We start from the raw sequence: 16,454 nt of genomic DNA, 5'->3' as shown, positions 1-16,454 counted from the left end.
CATGATAATTTTAAATAGATTTTCTAAAAATTCCATTTTTTTATACTGTTACTCTTTATTTGAGAGAGAGAGAGAGAGAGGAGGGGGCAGAGGGAGAGAGAATTCTTAAGCAGCCTCCCTGCTGAGCATGGAGCCCGATGTGGGGGCTTAATCCCAAGACCCTGAGATCATGACCTGAGCTGAAATCAAGAGTTGGCTGCTAACCCACTGAGCCACCCAGGCGCCCCTAGAAATTCCACTTGTTAAATATAAAATCTTGCAAAATATTTAAAGGTTATAAAGAAAAAAATCATCCACAATCTCCTTATCCTAACATGGCCATTTAAAATTTCTACACATTTCTTCTAGTCTGTCCACACACTGGTTGAAATCAGAGTACTCACCATTTTGTATTTAAAAGAAAAAAATTAAACATTGTATCACATATAGTTCACCTTTTGATACAGTCTTTGTTGTGGTATTTTTAACAGCCACATAATATTTTATCGAATGGATGTACCATTATTTAACATACCTTTATGTTATGTTACTTGGTAGCATTGAGTTTATTTTACTCAATTTTTTTTTTTTTTTTTTTGATCATCAAATGTTTCAAGAGACAGAAAGTAGATTAGGTAGTTGCCAGGGGCTGGAGAGAGGGAAGAATGGGGAGTAACTGCTAATGGATTTCTTTTGGGGTTAATGAAAACATTTAAAAATTAGTGATGATGCGGGGCACCTGGGTAGTTCAATCAGTGAAGCATCTGATTCTTGATTTCAGCTCAGGTTGTGATCTTGGGGTCATGGGATGGAGCTCCTTGTCGGACTCCATGTGTAGCCTGCTTGGGATTCTTTTTCTCCCTCTCTCTGCCCCTCCCCACCTAAAATAAATAAATCTTAAAAAAAATTAGTAGTGATGCTTGCACAACTCTGAATATGCTATAAAAGACCCACTGAATTTTACACTTTAAAAGGGTGAATTATGCTTCCATAAAGCCATTTAAAAAATGATGCTACAATGAACCTCTTCTTACATGTAGTTTTACCTTCTTTTTGGATTATTTCCTCCTGTTGAATTCCAAGAAATGTCATCACTGAGACAAGCAATGTGAAAGAAAGCTTTTGTTGCTCCAAATAGGTATGGCCAAACTTCTTCCCAAAGGTATTACCTTCCTTTTTTTCTTCATCAACTTAGTATCCTTAGCAAAATATAAATGCTAAAGATACTATTGGTCATTCTGCTTTCTACTCACGTGCCTCTACAAACCACCATGTATGTTAGAGGCTGGATTACTGTCTTAGGTGGGCCCACTATGCCCACCTCATTTTGGGAGGGGATAGTGAAGGGAAGTGGGGCCGGGGAGGGAGAAGCAGAGATAATTGACAGGCTTCCTGTGAAGGGTAGTTGATGTCTACCACAGAGCACTTCCCTACACCTCCATATTCTTGTGATTTTATGTTTCTGAATCCGAGTCTGCTTTGTACTTGTAGCCAACGTGTGGAGTGTTTTGTGTACTGTTCACTGTGCTAAATGCTTTACACAAATTAAGTAATTAAAAATATAATGTAATAAAAGGGAGTTGCTATTATTATGTTCATTTTATAGGTGAGATCAGAAATTTGAGGAAAATGTAATCAAGGGTGGGGCCAGGATTTGAACCTGTAGTCCCAATCCATAAACCTGGCTCTTCAACACTATGTCATCTGACTCTAAACACTCTTTTTGGCTGATTTAATGATAATTTAACAAAACACCTATGACATTCTAAAATCATAACTCTGGGGTCTTCCCTGGAGGAGTGGTTAGATGTTATTTTCCCCACTGTTTGGTATCTTAAGAAAAGGCTGACATTCAGAGAGCAAAGGCAGCAAAAGAGATTATCAGAAGATTAAATGAAGTTATCAATATGTAAGGCAAGAATGGGAAATTAGGATTGCAGGCCCTGTATCCGGATGTTTATCTTTTATGAGATAATTAATACTGATTACAAAAGGTAAGACTTTTACCTGGATAGCTCTGGAGGCCCAATGTGCAGGTGACTTTTTTAAAAAAAGAGTGTAAGTGAGGATACGTGTGTATGTTTGTGTGTGTGTAGAAACAAATTGGCCCAATCTCATTTGATCCTTGACAATCATGTGGGTAAGTCTGATTATCATTTTTTTTTTTTTAAAGATTTTATTTATTTATTTGACAGAGATAGAGACAGCCAGCGAGAGAGGGAACACAGGCGGGGAGTGGGAGAGGAAGAAGCAGGCTCATAGCAGAGGAGCCTGATGTGGGGCTCGATCCCAGAACGCCGGGATCACGCCCTGAGCCGAAGGCAGACGCTTAACCGCTGTGCCACCCAGGCGCCCCTGATTATCATTTTTATGTTACGGAGGAGGAAACCAGCTCAGAGAAAGTACACGATTTGTTTAGTTAGAATCAAACTCAGAATCTTGCCCTTTTAACCCAGTTGAGAGTGTTTCTCTATGTATTCGTTGCCTTATCCACAACTCTTTCAAACGTGTAGGGAAGGTGGATAAATGATTTCATATGAAATATATCAGCATCATCGATATTTCTGGGCTGGAAATGCTTCCCATAAATGATGAATTCTCAAGTATGTAAGGATAAATACACATTCTCACTCTCATCAACTAGTTGTAATACTGCACAAAGCTCACTGGGAATGCACTGAGTGCATTCAGGCTGTCCCTCCAGCTCAGCTGTTCAGCACTACGCCACAAAAAGTGATTCTCGAATTTGAGAAGTTGAGTGTGGTTGTTGCTCAGGGACAAAAAAAAAAANAAAAAAAAAAAAAAAAAAAAAAAGCATTGTGTTTATGAGATGTCTGCAGATAGCAGCAAAGAAGTCCACATGAGTATGTCCCTAAATAAGAGAAAACAGAGAGGTATTTGTGGTTATGGTTAAGCACATATTTAGAGATGCGCAGACCTGGTTTCAAAACTCATTCCTACTGCTTACTTGCTGTGTGACCTTCTGTAAGCTATTTAATCTTTCTGCACTTCCCATGAAAGTAACTAGAGTTAAATATCAATTAACTTTTTCTCTTTTGAAATAAAATTTGTCACAGTGAAATGCACAGATTTTTAGTGGACCACTCCATAAGTTTTGATAAAGACTTAAACTTGTGTAACTCAAACTCCAATCAAGATACAAAGCATTACTATCATCCAGAAAGTTCCCTCATGTCCCTTCCCTGTCAACCCCACAGGCGACTATTGTTTTGGTTACTTTCCATCTATTATACTCTTGAAAATGGTTTCTGTTTTATGGAACAACAATTAATTTCTCTAATGATAACCACTGATAACCTTTTAGTTTGTTTCCAGGATTTTGCAATTCCTACACTTGTATACACGTTTTTATTCATATGTATAAATCAGAAAAATTGCTGAAAGTGAAGTTTTTGATAGATATTGCCGTTTGCTCTCAAGAGTTAGAAAAATTCACTCTCCTGCTCACATTGCAGGAGTTATCTGTTTGCCCACTCCCTGATCAACAGCGAGTTATGAGCCTTGGATTCAATAAATTTTTACTGTTCACTTGCTATACAGGACACTCCAAGGTGTATTCAGTAAATCTGACAGGAATCTCACTCTTAAAGAGCTGACTGCTCCTAAGAGGAAAGGTGTGTATATAACTAACTGTAAGGGTACAAAGTGACATGGAACAAAGTGCTGCTGGGCTTCCCAGCAGACTCAGTGCTGACAAGGGTGGGGATCAGAATGCATCATGGGTAGGAATGGGGTTTGTTTACACTCCTTTTACATCCATCTCATCATTATGCATGGTGTAGATAATAAATACTTATATCATTGATTGGTAATTAGTGAATATTTGCTGATCTAACGATTCATGATCTTTTGATCCCTTGATCCTCTCTCAACTGCCTCCCCACCTTTTCCAGTCTTTTTTGGTCTGGCATCAGCTAGAGCTAGCCATACCCTTGAACATGGCCTTGCCCAAAGAGGGAGCTGGTCTGATCCAAGCCAAGGGTTTCAGTTTTCCACAGTCCCCTATGAAGACACGGAAGGAACTCTCTGGGATTAAGGTCATGGGATGAGTGAGGAACAGTGGTCCAGTTGGCCTCCTAGCCAACAATCCCCTCTTTCCCTGGGGTCCAAGTGGCTACTTCTTTCTGCTTTCACTTTTGCTTATACCTGGGAATTGTAGTCAAATGAAGGACTGTGATTCCTCTGAGGAGAATGATGAATAGTGCACCCCAGGTTCGTCTTCCAGCTGGACTCCTGCTTTCTCTGTGCACCTCCCCGGCAGCACCCCTTGCTGCAATCCCCATGCAGCCTTTCTATTTTGAGACTTCCTGCATCTCCCCTTTGACCTAGTTCTCTCTTTCTCCTTTGGCATCCCCATCCCTTTTTCCCTTCTCTCACTCAGGTTCTGCTCTTTTTTGGCCCATTTATTTGATAAACATTTACTCAGCACGTATTATGTGCTTATAGGAGCAGCTACGGTACATAATTTGTGAGGTCTGCTGCAAAACGAAAATGCAGGGCCCCTTAATTGAAATTAAGAATTTCAGGACCAGGCAGAGCACCACACCAGTCATGAGGCCCCATGTGAGTGCACAGGTCGCCAGTCCAGGAGGCTGAGGCTGACCTTGTGTGCACAGTAGTGTGGGGACATGGTGAGATGTGTAACATCACAGAATTGAAATCTCAGTACATTTTCTTTTCTCTCTCTTTCTTTTAAAGTAAACTCTACACCCAATGTCGGGCTCAAACTCACGACCCTGAGATCAAGGGTTGTATGCTGTACTGAGCCAGTCAGTCAGTACATTTTAAAAACATTTTCATTATGGATATATCCCAACACACATAAAAGGGGAAAGAATAGTATAAGGAACTCTCCGTGTACCCATCACTCAGCTTCAACAATTACGTTTCATCTACTCTTTCCACTTTAAAGGCAGTTTGTCACTTCTATTCTGAGTGTTTCAGAATGCAGTTCCCACTGATGAGAACTTAATCGTGCCCAGCTACCTTGCCATTATTACACTTAATAAAATTAATATTAATTCCTTATTATCACCTAATATCCGGTCCATGTTATTTTCCCCCAGTTGTTTCAAATTGTGTTCTTACAGTTTGTACATTCTTTCAAAATATGCTAACTCAGTCAGTTGGGCATGTGATTCTTGATTTCAGGGTCGTTGAGTTTGGGCACCGCATTGGTTGTGGAGCCTACTTAAAAAAAAAACAAAAAAACTTAAGGGGCACCTGGGTGGTTCAGTTGGTTAAGCATCCGACTTCTGGTCTCAGCTCAGGTCTTGATCTCAGGGTCGTGAGTTTGAGTCCTGCGTTGGGCTCCAGGCTGGGTGTGGAGCCTACTTATAAACAAACGATTAAGGACAGTATGGACATTTCAAAAACAATCCAGTTGGAAAATGGGCAAAAGGTGGGAACAGATATTTCACTGAAGAGGCTGTACAGATGGCAAAGCAGCACACAAAAAGATGTTCATTAGCCCTTAGAAAAAAAATCAAATTAAAATCACTATGAGATAGCACTTATACACNAACAATCCAGTTGGAAAATGGGCAAAAGGTGGGAACAGATATTTCACTGAAGAGGCTGTACAGATGGCAAAGAAGCACACAAAAAGATGTTCATTAGCCCTTAGAAAAAAATCAAATTAAAATCACTATGAGATAGCACTTATACACCTATCAGAATGGCTAAAATTAAAAAAGAGTAATAACACCAAATGCTGGTAAGGATGCAGAGAAACTGGATCACTCATGCATATCTGGTGGGAAGGTTAGGATGGTTTGGCCACTCAGGAAAAATGCAGCAGTTCCTTATACAACTAACCATAGACTTACTATATGACCCAACAATTGTACTTCTGACATTTACCCCCCAAAATGAAAATTTGTGTGCACACAAAAACCTGTACAAGAATATTCATAGCAGGTTTATTTGTAATAGCACCAAACTGGAAACCACCTAAATGTCCTTGAACAGGTTAAACAAACTCTGGCATATGCATACCATGGAATACTACTCAGCAATCAAAAGGACAGATCACTGAGACACACAACGCCTTGCATGGATCTCAGGGGAATCTGCTGAGTGAAAATAAGCCAGTCTGATGCCATTAATATAGCACTTTTGAAATGAGTAAACTATATGAAGAACAGATAGTCATTGCCAGGTCTTAGGGAAGTGGGGAGGGCAGAAGGTGGCCTAGCTAATGAAACGGGAACACGAGGACCCCTTATGCTAGAAATATTTTGTATCTTGACTGTGATGGTAGTCACACACACAGTAAAATTATACAGAACTGAAACCAGACACAAATGAGTGCATGAAAAAGTGGTGGAATCTGAAAAGGGTGCATCACTGTCAGTTTCCTGGTTGTGTCATTGTGCTGTAGCTGTGCAAGACGTTGTCATTGGGGAAACTGGGTGAAGGGTAGACTGAATCCCTCTGAATCATGTCTGACATTCATGTGTTAAAACATATGGACATTTCTGGTTGCACCACAAATAAACCAGAGTAGGAATGGGAATGACAAAGGGGAGACTCTTCACTTTTCACTTGATACCTTGCTGGTTTTTTCCCTTTTGTTTTACTACATGCGTGTGATACTTTGTTATTAATTAATGCTTGTTTTGGGTTTGTAAAAAAAAATAATTCTAGAAATTTTACCTAAGGAGTTTGTTTTAGAAGCATGTTATTTGGTTAGTTTCGAATTTGTATTGCAATGCAAGAAAGTGGTTCAGTGTTGAATTCTTTTTTTTTTTTTTTTTAAAGATTTTATTTATTTATTCAACAGAGATAGAGACAGCCAGCGAGAGAGGGAACACAGGCAGGGGGAGTGGGAGAGGAAGAAGCAGGCTCATGGCAGAAGAGCCTGATGTGGGGCTCGATCCCACAACGCCGGGATCACGCCCTGAGCCGAAGGCAGGCGCTCAACCGCTATGCCACCCAGGCGCCCCTCAGTGTTGAATTCTGAGTATTGACATAACTACAAATTTTATAAGGTGCTACAACTGTTGACTGGAAGGGGAGGAAAGGAAGAAACTAACAATAAGTATGAAACTCTTTGGGTTAGGAAAAAAGTGTGTTCATTTTAAAAATATAGCTGCATTTGGGGGCTTCCCCCTTTCTCACTGTCATAGTTAAGTTCATGTGTCAACTTGACTGAGCTAAGGGACACCCAGAGAGCACATTTCTGGGTGTATCTGTGAGGGTGTTTCCAGAACAGATTGGCATTTGAATCCGTGGACTGAGTAGAGAAGATGGNACTGGAAGGGGAGGAAAGGAAGAAACTAACAATAAGTATGAAACTCTTTGGGTTAGGAAAAAAGTGTGTTCATTTTAAAAATATAGCTGCATTTGGGGGCTTCCCCCTTTCTCACTGTCATAGTTAAGTTCATGTGTCAACTTGACTGAGCTAAGCGACACCCAGAGAGCACATTTCTGGGTGTATCGCACAGGTGCTCCTGGTTCTTAGGCCTTTGGATTCTGGATTGGAACTACACCACCAGCCCACTTTCCCGGGCCTCCAGCTTGCAAATGGCATTTTTTGGGACTTCTCGGCCTCCATAACCATGTGAGTCAATCCCTGATAACGGATCTCTTTTTATATATACCTATAAATATGCTACTGTTTGTTTCTTTGGAGAACCCTGACTATTGGATTCTACTTGGCAGAAGTTCAGACATTATAATCTACGTCATGCTTGTAAGGTTTAGTCTAGAAATTGTCTCATTCCTCCAAAGATTAAATTTGCTATCTGATTAAGAAAACAGGATGCTAGACTCTTTGAAGGAAGACTGGGCAAAGCTGGGAAATACGCATCTACAATAAAAGATTATGTCACATTAGTCTGGGATAAGATTTAGGATTAAGTTAAGTAACCAATAACGTTTCAAAAACAGTGGAAAGAATGCACAATTGTGCCCAAATGTGAATCCACAAATTTTTATTTTATTATTTAAATATTATCTATTTTTTGTCAGAATAAATGATCATTTCAAAAGCATACAAGTGAAATGGAAACATTCTGGCATATTTTATTCCAGGATTAATATATTATTGTCCTCTGTAATATGTNTTTATTTTATTATTTAAATATTATCTATTTTTTGTCAGAATAAATGATCATTTCAAAAGCATACAAGTGAAACGGAAACATTCTGGCATATTTTATTCCAGGATTAATATATTATTGTCCTCTGTAATATGTTTTTATACATCAAGACATAACTGAGACCTTACTATATAGTTTCACCTTTTTTCCAACTAATATTATATTCTAAGAATTTCCAATGTTGAAATTCCTTACAAATAGAATTTTGGGGGGTGCCTGGGTGATGCAGTTGGTTGAATGTCTGACCCTTGGTTTTCGGCTTGGGTCATGACCTCAGGGTCATGAGATCAAGCCCCATGTTGGGCTCCCTACTCCGTGAGGAGTCTGCTTGGGATTCTTTCTTTGCCTCTCCCTCTGCCCCTCCCACTTGTGTGCTTGCTCGCTCTCTCTCAAATAAATAAATCTTTAAAAAAACACACATAATTTTTGATGGCTATGAAACATTACATCCTAGATGTACCATAACTTATTCAAACATCCTCCTATTGTTAGATATTTAAGTTACTTGATATCACAAATACTGGGACAAGCATGTTTATTCATAAAACTTTGTCTCTACCACCATGCTCTCAGCTATATGAGAACTTCTATATGCTTGAATATATAACTTGAATATATGAGAAGTAACATTTTAATTTCCCCTTATGTTTTTTACTATTGGACATTTTTCCATATTTTAAATTTATATTAGCTGTACATGCCATGAAATGCTTGAAAGAGGGAGCACGTATTTGGAGATGTACTTCTGGTGTTAGTTAGCAGATAAGCCTAGTAAGGATGACTTGAAATCCTGGAGTATGCTGGAATAATGGAAGAGGGGAGAAGAGGAAATCAGCAAGTGATGGGGGTTAAGAGGGAAAAATGAGCTCTGAGATGAGAAAGAGCCAGAGGGTGGGGGCAAGGAATCCCTCTTAATGCCTCTGGAGCCATTGAGCCATCGTAGGACACATACCTGTTTCCCAACAAATGTCCAAGTGTGGTTTCAGCTTCTGAATAAAGAGTATTCTCAAAGAAGTCCAAAGACTACTGAAACACAAGGTCTTCTGATCACTGCACAGCTGGTACATACAGAGCAGGGCCTTTGGATAAATAGTTGAGGGAGTGGGAAAGCTGTAGGTTTGTGTGGGAAGAAACAGGGGTTATATGAGGCTAGGAAGAGAGGCCCCAGGGTTTTCTCAGGATCTGCTTTGAGGGTGAGCAACTTCCCAGGCCATGGCAACTCCAGCTTGTCGCCCTGTGGCTGCCACCTTGCCCGGGTTCTGTTCTCAGTGTAGCGTGGAGCTGGTTCAAATATCTGGGCAGAAGCTCAGCCAAGTTCTGGCTCTCTCTGATCCCAGCCCCGTCTCAGGCACTGTGGCTGGTCAGAAGACAGTAACTGACAAACTGGTTAGTTGCAAAATCCATCTGGCTTAGTTTTCCATCTCTGAAGAGGGACTGTTTCCTCCTTCCACATAAGGTGACCTGAGGGGGGCAGTGGGGCTCGCAGTATGGAAAGAGCTATTTGCAAACACCTAGAATGGACAGGAGGTGACTGCAGGAAGAACACACAAAGACCACAGAGGACACACACCCAGAAATGTTATGCCTGATGGCATTAGGTTTATTCTGAGGGAAAGCAGAGTTTGGGGCACCACGCGGCCCCTTCCACAGTGCCATGGCCCGCAGGGCCATAGAGGAACCTCTATCAGAGAAGTCAGAATCCTAGTGTCACAGAGTGGAAGAAGGGGAAGCAGAAGGTCTACTTTTTCATCCCAATAGTTTTGCTCCCCCTAGCCATCCTTAAAGTTTGGCATTTATGGCTGGAGGCACAGGGCCCATCCACTTCTCTCCTAGATGGAGAAAATCACACATCAGAGGCTGGCCCCACAAGCCCCCAGGGGATTTCCAGGAAGAGCTCTGCTTGGCTTCCTTCTCTTCTATGAGGGTGAAGGTGACTTCTCTCCATTCAACCCTGAGAACCTCTGTGTATGAGGTTTCATTGTTGGAAATGCATAGAATTTTTTTTTTTTTTTGCTCTGGATCTGTCCTTCTGGCCGACTGATAAATGGGGGTGGCACTGGGGTCAAGGGTAGCTCACCATGAACCTGTAACTTACCCAGCAGGTGTGCCAGCAACTCCATGCGATCAGAGCCAAACAGCATGTGGGTTTGGCCATCCAGATGGGCCACGGTGACCGGCAGCCCAAAAGCCTGGAGAAAGCAGTTACAGTGCAGGGAGTAAGGTGATAGAGCAGGTGTTCATAATGGCTGGGACGGAGGACTAAGAGTCAATACTTGTCTGAGGTCATATAAGCAAAGCAGCCTAAGAGGTGTCTGCTAAGAGGCTCCAGAGCTCTAAGGAGTTTTCTGTTTCTAATTCTCAGGTGCTCTGTCTTTCCTCTCACCCTCTAGCTCACTCCCTTCCTTTCTTTGGACTCTGGGACAGGAAGGGAGAGGATGAGGGTTGTCTGGGACAGTTGGGAGGACTCATGTTGGGAGCAACTTTTAGAACAGGAGCATGGGGACCCAGCAGATGCTCAGCCTCAGTCTTCAGCAATGTCGGTTGACCGCCATCAAGAGTTGCTCACCCCATATTTGCAGGCTGCCTCGGTGGTCTCCTTGAGCTTGTTCTTCACCTTTGGTGTTGACATCTCTTCCAGAAGTACCTGGGCTTGTTCTGTAGACATGCCAGCCTTCTCTGCAGCCTGAGGGAATGTGGTAGGGAACACAACTGTGTCTGCATTAGTGGGGTAGGGATCTCAGGAGAAACTCTGGTCTTTATTTTCTGCTCCCATTTTCCTGGTAAGGTCTTCACCCACCCACAAATAGAGGTCTATCTTTGCTAAGAGGGGCTGTTTTTCTCCCTCCCCTTTAAAATCTTGTGATTGGTGGAAAGAACAAGGTACAGAAATTTAAAGCCACAGGGCATCTTAGAAACCAGCTTTCCTACCTCTTTATCAACCAGCGAGGGGACTGCTGTCTAGAGGCAGTACGTGACTTGGTTGGCATTGAAGAACTTGTTAGTGGCAGAGCCAACACTAGAATCCAAGTCCCCTGACATTAAGTCTGGGCTCTTGCCTTTTAACTTCTCAGAATTCCTTAATATCTTGTCTCTTTTGAATCAAGGTCTGGGCTATAATTCTCATGGCATTTCCTGAGGACTTTTGAGCAGGGCACAGGGATATAGCCACCTGCAGGGCTTAACAAGAATAAAAGTTTCAATTTGGGGTATGTTGATATCATTTGGGATTACTGGTTCTCAATTTTGGCTGCATACTAGAATCTCCTGAGGGAACTTTTAAAAAATCCCCCTCATTGGGGCACCTGGGTGGCAGAGCGGTTAAGCATCTGCCTTCGGCTCAGGGAGTGATCCCGGTGTTATGGGATCGAGCCCCACATCAGGCTCCTCTGCTATGAGCCTGCTTCTTCCTCTCGCACTCCCCCTGCTTGTGTTCCCTCTCTCACTGGCTGTCTCTCTCTCTGTCGAATAAATAAATAAAATATTAAAAAAAAAAAATCCCACTCATAGGTCATCCCCTAGAACAATTACATCAGAACTTTTGGTAGGCAGTGCCCAGGTGCTCCAGGTGACTAAAATATACAGCCAAGGTTGAGAACCACTGCAACCCAACCTCCTCAACGTGGAGGGGGAAACAGGAAGTCATGAGGTGCATTCTGATGTGGCAGGGTCTTTGACTTGGCTACATGAGAGAATTGTGTCCGAGACCAAATGTTCAACAACAGGGGAACAGTTAAGTAAACAAAAGGAGGCCCATTGAATGGAATGCTGTGTAGAAACTAAGAATGATACTTTCAAAGAATTTACGAAGGTATGGAAAACGACTGTTACTTAGTAAGGAGAAAGACAAGCTCGCGCATATACTTCGTAGGAATAAAAACACTGGAGGAACATATTGGCCATTCTTCGTGATTTGCCATTTCATGTATTAAATTTGAAAATGCCTCAACTATCTTTTGTAAACGGAAGGGAAAATATCATTTTGAGTTTCCTGATTTAATCCCAAGGAAAAACTTACTTTTTATACCCCCATCTATGGCTGGCACACATTTCAATGTTTTGAACTATTTCCATGTGTTTCCACTCAGGCTTCTGTGGGATTCTGGCTTGAGTCCGTTATCTTTTTTTCTCTTTTTAAAGCCTGTCTGTAAAGTCTCCTGCTTTCCACTCTAGATATATTGGTGAGGTCTGGTGTTGGGAGTGTTTGGGGCCAATACTTCATCCCTCCCCATCGGGGGGTGTCAACATGTAGCATCTCTCTCCCATTGATCTCTTTCATGAAATAAGATCTACCTATGCAGAATTTTGCACTTTCCCTTTCAACCATGAGATAGAGGACGTCCTCTGAGTTCCAACCTTTCAGTAATTCAGCTCCTCAAACACAGATATCCTTTCTCCCCAAATAACTATGACCTCTTCCACCCAATATTAAAACAGTGTCCTCTTTGCCCCTAGACATCAGCTGTTCTCAGCTTCCCTATGAGAGGAGTGGGGACAGAGCCAGGACACTCACAGCCAGGATGCTCTGGGGCTCTGAGATGTCTTCATCCTGAGAAGAAGAGAATATTCGGCAGGAAAGGGGCGGTAAGGGGTAAGATGGGGGGACAGTAGGCCAGTGAACAACAGGGGAAGGCAGGACCAGGACTCAGGAAACCAGGTTCTAGGGGAGGCTCAGCACGTCATCCAGGGTCTCCCAAATAGGTTCCCAGAGCTCTGCCCTCACCCGTGACCAGACACGCATCCACAGTTCCCTGGACACTTTCTCCAGCATCTCTGGGTGCTCCATGTTCACAGCGGTGAGGAATCTCATGGCTGATAAACTTCCTGTGGGGCAGAGGTCCTCAGAGGCAGGGCTCTTCTGGCTTGTTCCCCATGGAGGACCGGCTCTTTCCTGCTTCTGACATCCCCCGAACTCAGCTAACCTCAGCCTCCCACCCAAATTTCTCATAGCTGGTTTGTCCTGCTCTTCTTCCCCTCAAGTCCCCAGAAGCTTCTGCTCACTCAACGCTGACCTGTGTTTTCCCAAGCTTTGTTTCATTTCACGTAGTTGCCAGCCCCTACTTCCTGGCACTACAATTTACAACTTTGCTGCCTTCCACTTGATACCCCATCTGTATCTCACTCTTTACCTTTTTCAAGGATCACAGAGAAGAAATCCTTGGGGAACTGCATCGGAACCTGGACATGCTGTCTCAGGAGCCTAATATCATTTCTCAGGTATTGGGCTTTGCGGGGAAGCAGAGCTGGCGGCTTGTTTCCTGCAAGTGGAAATTTGGGCACACTGGTGAGAGACTACCGAAGGATCCCAGGCTTGGGGGGACCTCTATCCGGGTTTTCAGCACGGTGCAAATTACTAGCTGCTGGTGCCAATGTAAAGACCCAGTTGAGGGCAGCCCCCTGGACTTTGGAAAGCCTCCTTCCCTCAAATCCCTGTCCCAAACGCTGCTGCCTTCACACCACTGTCTTTCATGATCCCGGCAATGAGGGTGGGGCGCAACTGCAGGTTGATGTTCCAGATGTTCTTATACCGGCACAGGACCTGCAGGAGCACAGGTGGAGATGGGAAGCCAGTGTGTAAGATGGACAGAGTGAAAATCGCTCAGAGAGAGGGAGGGGTGTTCTCTGCCAACTGATTAGCCAGAGGCTCTAAGTGCACAAGAGTAGGGGTTATTCGGACACCCTAAATTATTTGGTTTTAAATGGCGAAACTCTCCACCCACAGAAATCGATCCCCTGAACTTTGCTCCGTCCCAAGAAATCGATCCCAGGATCTTTGCTCAGTGGACGGCTTCCATCCTGTTCTGCACACCGCCCCCCAAAAACTAACATCGGAGGGCTAAGAGGTGGTGTGCCATGGATTTCTCCTTGATTCTTTGGAGTTACCCCTCTTATTCCGAACTGTCGTGGAAAACCACTGCCTTAGGATATAAAGGCTCGACCTGGAAGCCAGCGACTGTATACCGTTTAGTGACTTTCACCCCTGGCTTCCTAAACCGCGTCGGGCAGCGGCAAGAATTTCACGAGACCACGGCCCCGGCGCCCCGCTCGCCGCCTTCCCTTGCCCTCCAAGCCCCGGCCAGGGGGGCTCCCGGAGTCACCTCGAAGCCGAACCAGGAATAGGGGGACAGCACATCGTAGAAGAGCTCCAGGGTACGCGGCACCGGTCCCATGCTGCAGCAGCTCGCGTTCCCTAGCCCCGGAACGCGGCGACCCCGCCTGGATTCCCGGCCTGCCCCGGAGGACCGCCCCCCGCTCTCCGCCGCGCAGCCGCGCGAGGAAAGACGCCCGGGGCCAAGTCTGGCCAAAGGGCGGTTGGGAGGGGCACCCTGGGGAGGGNCTTGCCCCCTCCCCCCCCCCCCCCCCCCCCCCCGACCGGGCACTTCCTTGTCTCGGCCCTGTATTGGGATGGAGTCTGAGGCCCAAGCGGGTGTTTGAGTTGCATGCTGTCCCTCTCACTTAGCTGTGCCCCTTTGGCAGGACCCCTGACCCCCCTGAACCTCAGTTTCTTCGCCATCTCTCTTAAAAATGGACATACGTGATGGTAACTCCTATCTCGTATAGCCTCGTGAGAATGGAATGTGTAACTGATACATGTTAGTTATTAGCGTGACTTGGCAGTTGCAGGAACTTTCTGAGACCGGGGCAGAGTAAGAAGTACCCAAATTATACATTTTTTTGTGCTTCTCAGAGCTTACCTTGGGACATATTTGACAGCACATACTCTGAGAGTGAGTGCAGGAGAGAAGGAGGCCTCCCTGCCACGATAATCACAGGGATAATGGGAAATGGTGTGTCCTATTTCTATTTGTGAATATGTTATATCGTCTTACGTTGGGATTATATTTACTGCAAGGAAATAATTTTTAAAATTCTATATAATTTTATTAAAATTATTCTTAATGTTACTAATTTTATGAATCGGAAAACACATAACAAAGATTGCACTTCTCATTTGTATTCATTAGAAAAACTACCTTAAGACATCAGAAGACAGACTGTAAACATTTACACAGAGTAGAACAAACGAAGTAAAACGAGGTTGCTATTTTCACCCACTTGCAAATTGAACTAATTGCTTTGCAATAACTGAAACTGAAAAATCATACATTTCTCCAGTAATGTTAATTTAAAAGTATCCAAGAGCAAATTTAGCTCCATAATAATATTTTATTTTAAAAGTAAATCATCACTTATTTTTAAAAACCTTAATATTTAGGAATGATTTTAGATTTACAGAAGAGTTGTAAAGATAGTACAGAGAGTTTCTATATACCCCTCATCCAGCTTTCCCTAATGTGGGCACCTTACATAACCATGGTATAATGACCAAAACTAAGAAATTAACATTGGTACATTACTATTAACTAGATGATGGGCTTCATTCAGATTTGACCAGTTTTTCCACGATTGTCCTTTTTCTGTTCCAGGATACATTCCAGTCTACTACCTGGCATTTAGTTGTCCTTTCTCTTTAGCCTCCTCTTTTCTATGAAAGTTTCTTGACTTTTTCTTGTGTTTCTTGACCTTGACACTTTTGAAAAGTATTGGTCACTGTATTCTGTAGAATGTCTCTCAATTTGGGTTTGATGTTTTTTCATGTCTAGGCTGGGATTCAGATTTTTTGGAAATATACCACAGAGGTGAAGTGCCCCTCTCCTTGAATTGTGTCAGGGGGTTCCTGATACCAACATGACTTAGTACCTAAGATGTTAACCTTGACCACTTGGGTAAGGTGGAGAAAACTGCCAGGTTTCTCTGCTGTAAAAATCACTGTTTTCCCCCTTAACGTACTCTGTTCTTTGGAAGGGAATCATTAAGTGCAGACTAGTCTGGAGGTGGGGGTACTGGTTGAGTGGATTAAACCCATCCATCTCCTGGAGGGAAGGACATCAAAGAATTTGTGGCTGTATGTTAAAACCACCCATATTTTGGGGGAGATACTTTGAAGCTATGAAATGTTTTATTCCTCCTTAAACTTTCACCTGCCAATTTTATCATTCCTTGGTAGATTTTGCCTGTAGCAATTGTTACTGTGGTATTTTAACGGTGATTTTCTATTTCCCTTGTTTCTTCTACATTTATTAATTGAAATTCTGAAAGGGGAATTGTTCCATTTATATATTTATGTATATATTCAGTCATTCTTTTATATCATATGGACGGATGGATATTTATTTTAAGAATCAGAGAATGGTAAAACATCGATCTGAGTCTCTATATCCTGCTTCCATATGCTATTATTATTATTATTAATTATTATTATTATTATTATTATATTGGGCTCTGTGGATTATACTGAATGGGAACAACAAAAAATATTTACACTTCTTCACACATGCTGAGAGGAGTGTC

General features: G+C 42.8%; 1 protein-coding gene across 4 annotated transcripts; it reads right to left on the bottom strand.

Moving 5' to 3' along the window:
• Positions 1-8,138: 8,138 nt before the first annotated feature.
• On the bottom strand, positions 8,139-14,380 carry GSTK1 (glutathione S-transferase kappa 1). Of its 4 annotated transcripts, XR_004619042.1 has the most exons (9): positions 14,201-14,379; positions 13,560-13,641; positions 13,232-13,360; positions 12,826-12,926; positions 12,616-12,651; positions 10,672-10,788; positions 10,201-10,294; positions 9,058-9,184; positions 8,140-8,905 (listed from the first exon to the last, which is right to left on the bottom strand). XR_004619042.1 is itself a non-coding variant. In XM_034638617.1 (8 exons), the coding sequence occupies exons 1-8, from the start codon at positions 14,270-14,272 to the stop codon at positions 9,153-9,155; spliced, it is 663 nt and encodes a 220-aa protein (XP_034494508.1). In that variant the 5' UTR covers positions 14,273-14,379; the 3' UTR covers positions 8,139-9,152. The 4 variants fall into 4 exon arrangements, 3 of the variants coding, with proteins under 3 accessions (XP_034494508.1, XP_002924211.1, XP_019660336.1); XM_034638617.1 differs by having other exon boundaries at positions 8,139-9,184; XM_002924165.4 differs by lacking the exons at positions 8,140-8,905; positions 9,058-9,184 and adding an exon at positions 9,679-9,934 and having other exon boundaries at positions 14,201-14,378.
• Positions 14,381-16,454: the final 2,074 nt, after the last annotated feature.

Source organism: Ailuropoda melanoleuca, chromosome 1, assembly GCF_002007445.2.
Source record: "Ailuropoda melanoleuca isolate Jingjing chromosome 1, ASM200744v2, whole genome shotgun sequence".
Classification (NCBI taxonomy): Eukaryota; Metazoa; Chordata; class Mammalia; order Carnivora; family Ursidae; genus Ailuropoda; species Ailuropoda melanoleuca.
This window is presented reverse-complemented; position numbering and strand designations above follow the sequence as displayed.

Bases quoted from the DNA above. Each gene is read 5' to 3' on its own strand.
- GSTK1 (XM_002924165.4), bottom strand. From the start codon at position 14,272: ATGGGACCGGTGCCGCGTACCCTGGAGCTCTTCTACGATGTGCTGTCC. The intron at 10,295-10,671 runs GTGAGCAACTCT...TGCTTTCTCCAG, and splicing joins AGGCAGCCTGCAAATATGGG to GCTTTTGGGCTGCCGGTCAC. The intron at 9,935-10,200 runs GTAAGTTACAGG...TTCTCCATCTAG, and splicing joins GTTGCTGGCACACCTGCTGG to GAGAGAAGTGGATGGGCCCT.